A 4,756-nucleotide genomic window follows, 5' to 3' on the forward strand; every position below is an offset into this window, starting at 1 on the left:
CTAGAAAACTCCTAACGCCCTTAACATTAGTTAGTGGGGGTAATTTAGCAATAGTATCAATTTTCGCCCGATCCACCTCAATCCCCTCTTTGGATACTTTATGGCCTAAAACAATGCCTTCTTTCACCATGAAACGACACTTTTCCCAATTATGAACTAAATTAGTCTTCTCACACCTAGCAAGCATAAAATCAAGGTTAGCACGACAATCATGAAAAGAAGAGCCAAAAACAAAAAAATCATCCATGAATACTTCCATTAACTTTTCCTCCATGTCGTGGAATATCACCGTCATGCATCGTTAAATGGTTGTTGGTGCATTGCATAACCCAAAAGGCATGTGTCGATAGGCAAATGTTCCACTTGGGCAAGTGAAAGTTGTCTTCTCTTGATCAATTGGGTCAATATGTATTTGAAAATAACCTTAAAACCCATCTAAAAACAATAATAGTTATGGCCCGATAATCTCTCAAGCATTTGATCAATAAAAGGTAGAGGTAAGTGGTCTTTGCAAGTGGCATTGTTTAGGTTTCGATACTCGATGCACACCCGCCAACCGGTTACCATTCTTGTGGGTATGAGCTCGTTCTTCTCGTTCACTACAACGATCATTCCTCCTTTCTTTGGCACTACTTGGACAGGACTAACCCATGGACTATCAAAAATTGAATATATAATCTCGGCATCTAAGAGCTTGACAACCTCCTTCTTAACCACCTCTTGCATGTTCGGGTTTAACCGCCTTTGATGTTGCACTACCGGATTTGCGCCTTCTTCAAAGTTGACCTTATGAGAGCAGTAAGAAGGGATTATTCATTTAATATCGGTAATTTTCCATGCGATGGCATTTTTCCTTTTTTCAAAACTTTGACTAACTCCTCTTTTTCAGATTTGGTGAGGTTATAAGATATAATTACAGGTTTTTGGTTACCCTCTTCCAAAAATGCATATTCTAGATGTGTTGGCAAAGTTTTCAGCTCTAAATCTGAGTTCTGAACACTGAACATGTCGAGTCCAGATAACAGACTCGTCGAGTTGTGCCCAGTTTTTACATATGATCGTGAATTTTCAAGCGGACTCGCCGACTTTACGTCTTCAACTCGTCGAGTTGATTTTTTGGAACTTTTTATGATTTCTTCGTATTCAGTTTCTTCAAGAATTCTTTCAGTCTCCTTCAGGTCTCTTTCAACATCAAATTCATCTTCAAGGTTATAAGTAAATTCGCTTGACTTGTCTTCTTTCCATTCTTCCATTACCTCTCCCAATACGTCTACCAAAAACGTCGTGTCATCACTATACTTAGAATGCTTCATGGCCTTATCAACTCCAAAAGTTACTGACTCGTCTCCCACTCGAAGGGTAAGTTTTGATTCTCTTATGTCCAGTATGGCGCTTGCGGTGTTTAGGAAAGGTCTTCCAAGAATGATTGACACTTGGTGATCCTCTTCCATGTCTAGCACTATGAAGTCCGCATGGAATACAAATTTATCAACTTTAACTAATAGATCCTCACATATCCCCCTTGGAAATGTTACCATTTTGTTTGGTAGATGAATTGCCATACGAATTGGTCTCGGCTCTGGAAGATTCAGCTTCTTGAAGAATAAGTACGGCATAAGGTTAACACTCGCCCCCAAATCAATCAATGCATAACTAGTAGCTAAGTTCCTGAATTGGCATGGCAAAGTTAACATCCCTGGGTCACCCAATTTCTTTGGCAATTTGTTCAACATTGCGCCTGAACAATTTTCATTAATCACCACCTTGGAAACCTCTTCTAGCTTCTTCCTATTTGTGAGTAGTTCCTTCAAGATTTTTGCGTGCTTAGGCATTTGTGCAAACGCTTCTATGTAAGGAATGTTTATTTGGAGGGCTTTGATGTATTCCAGGAACTTTTGATAATCTTCATTATGCTTCTCTTGTCTAGCTCGACCTGGAAATGGCAAGGGAGGTTGATACGGTTTTAAAGGAGGAGTATTTTTCTATTCAGACCATGGACTCGTCGAGTTCAAGTCTGGAACTCGACGAGTTGCGTCAAATGTATATGATTTCGGGTCTTCTTTCTATTCCTCCTGCACCTCTTTTGGATATTCATTCATGATAGGGGTTAGAGGGGTAATTATCTTTCCACTTCTAGTCGTCACGATGTTGATTTGAGCGCCTCTCGGATTTTTCTCGGTATTACTTAGAAGTTCACCTGGTGCTCTTTAATTAATTTGTGGTGCAAGTTGGCCTAGCTGTTTTTCAATGTTAAGGATAGAGGCTTGCTGATTTCTCATCAATGCTTATTGCTCTTTCATCATTTCTTGTTGTTCTCTTATTGCAACATCGGTTTCATTGTGCTTTTTCTCGGATGCGGCTGAAAATCTTGTGAGCATATCTTCAAAGTCCATTTTCTTTTCTTGCACCGACTCCTCCTTTTGATAGAACCCTCTTGCCTTCATCCTATATTTCTCCTCCTTTTCCTTCTTGTACTCATCGTATGGTAGCCACTCCTTTTTCGGTTTTTGCCAATCCTCATCATATATGTCGCCACTAGAGTAACATACTTGCACTTTTTGGTTCACATGCTCGTTTATATCACAATCTTTAGTAAGGTGAGGCCAGCTACAATTCTCACATCCCACCCGGATTGAATGGACGGATTGATCCATCTTTGTCATTCTTCGGTCCAAACTATCTAATTTAGCCATTACTGCCGCCATGTTATCAGAAACTGAGCTCACCGCCCCTCGAGAAAAGTCATTCCTTGAGTTATGATATTCTCTAGAGTGCTTAGAGAATTCTTCAATTAGCTCCTTTAAGACCGCGGGTGCTTTCTTCGTGAGTGGTCCTTGGGAGTCAAGGAACTGCCTAGTTGTCACGTTCACTCCATCATAGAAAATGGAGACTTCTTGCTGAATGTTTAGATCATTATAGGGTTTGTTCCTTAAAAAGCCTTTGTATCTTTCCCACGCCTCACAGAGGGACTCACCTGCTTGTTGATCGAAATTGTCAATAACTTTGTTCAACTTTATGGGTTTTAGCCATATGAACATTCCTATGTGCACATGTAAACCCTAATGCTTGGATCTAGGTTTCTTTAATTAAACATGCAATGAACCCAAGACTTCTAATGGCTAATTAAGTATAATAACAATAAGAAATCAGAATTAGAAGTTTACCTTGAATCACTTGCTTGATCTTCTTGTCCTTGGAGCTTAAGAGTGACAATTGTCACTCCTCTAATGGCTTACAAACACCAACTAGCAATAGGATGATTTGAGAGAGAGGAGAGGGAAGTGAAAATCGGCCAGGGTTTCTTTCTAAAGCACAAGTGTCGATTTCCTTAACCCTTGGGGTCCTTATATACTTTTAAGGCTCCTAGGGTTTTACCCTTAAACCCAAATTGGATAACTTAGGCCCTAAGCAATCCAATATCCTAATAGATAAGCCCTTGGACGAATTCTAAGACTATCCTAAGCCTTATAAATCGTCCACCATTATCCATAAGGGATTTATAGCCCAAAATACAACTATCATACAATTGACAGTTTATACCCCTTTATTTAATTAATCTCTTTAAGTCACCAAATTAATTCCCAATTAATTTATGACTTATATTAATCAAATAATAATATTATTATTCCTTATATTATTCTCATAATATATTAATAATATTTCTTCTCTCATAATAAATCATCCTGTCAAGTTGCTATGGTGAAGGCAACCCAAAAGGACCATGCACAACCGGGTCAAATACTTGTCTAATATAGTTGCAGCCTTAGACATTATTCCAACACAACTTTGCTATTTTTGAGGGAGAGAAAAATTGATCAATAAATTCTTCACACATTTTAGCCCATGTGGTGATGGATCCTGGAGAGAGTGATTCGAGCCAATCTTCCCCGACACTCTTAAATGTGACCGGTAGCATACGAAGCAAAATAGTCTTGCGAGGTACATTTGGGATATTGAAGTAGTCGGCTATGTCGTTGACCTCGTCAATATGCTTGTATGCGTCTTCGTGATCTTTCCCATAGAATGGGATGTCCTTGAGTTGGGCGAGTATGTGGCCTTTTAGCTTGAAGGTGGCAGTTGCTGGAATCGTGGGTTGCATGAGTCCCAGCCCGATATCATCATGCATCCTTTTCTTGTATTCGCCCATGGTGATATCTGTGATGTAAGCCACTGTGTTATCGGTTCGCTTCCTAGGTCGCTTTCTTCTTCGGATTTTGTGTCATAGTCGGTCTCTTTTGGATTAGGATTGTGTTCAAAACTTTCTATCTTACTCTCTTCGCTCTTTCGACTACTAGAATCAACCACATTCTTTCCTTTCTTCTTTCCAAAGACCGATTTAAGGTCCTTGAAAGGTGACTTCTTTGGCAGGTTAGTTTCTTCGACGGTTTTATCCTTGTTCTTCCTTAATGCTGATTTCGGATCATCAATAGGTGGGACCAAAGATGTATTTGAAAGAAAACAGATCAACACACATAAAAAGAACAAAACGAAGAAAAACGAAACTAAAAGACGCGATGGACTCGTCAAGTTGCCTCGACTGGACTTGACGAGTTGAAGGCTAAAACAGAAAGCTAAAAATGAAAAAAAAAAAAAAAAAAAAAAACTTAAACTCAATAACTAATTGACGAAAATAGTAACTTTGTGCAAGATAAATCTTACACAAATGATCGATAACACTAGCAATTAAAATAACTATTTAAAACCGTTCCCCGGCAACGGCGCCACAAACTTGATGTGTGTAGAATGCACTAGTTTT

General features: G+C 39.1%; 1 protein-coding gene across 1 annotated transcript; it reads right to left on the reverse strand.

The window, feature by feature from the left end:
* Window positions 1-809: 809 nt before the first annotated feature.
* On the reverse strand, window positions 810-1,832 carry LOC111911194 (uncharacterized). Its single transcript, XM_023906977.1, has one exon. The coding sequence runs from the start codon at window positions 1,830-1,832 to the stop codon at window positions 810-812; it is 1,023 nt and encodes a 340-aa protein (XP_023762745.1).
* Window positions 1,833-4,756: the final 2,924 nt, after the last annotated feature.

This window comes from Lactuca sativa, chromosome 8 (assembly GCF_002870075.4).
Source record: "Lactuca sativa cultivar Salinas chromosome 8, Lsat_Salinas_v11, whole genome shotgun sequence".
In the NCBI taxonomy this organism is placed as follows: domain Eukaryota; kingdom Viridiplantae; phylum Streptophyta; class Magnoliopsida; order Asterales; family Asteraceae; genus Lactuca; species Lactuca sativa.

Coding starts and splice junctions, on each gene's coding strand:
- LOC111911194 (XM_023906977.1), bottom strand. CDS start 1,832: ATGCCTAAGCACGCAAAAATCTTGAAGGAACTACTCACAAATAGGAAG.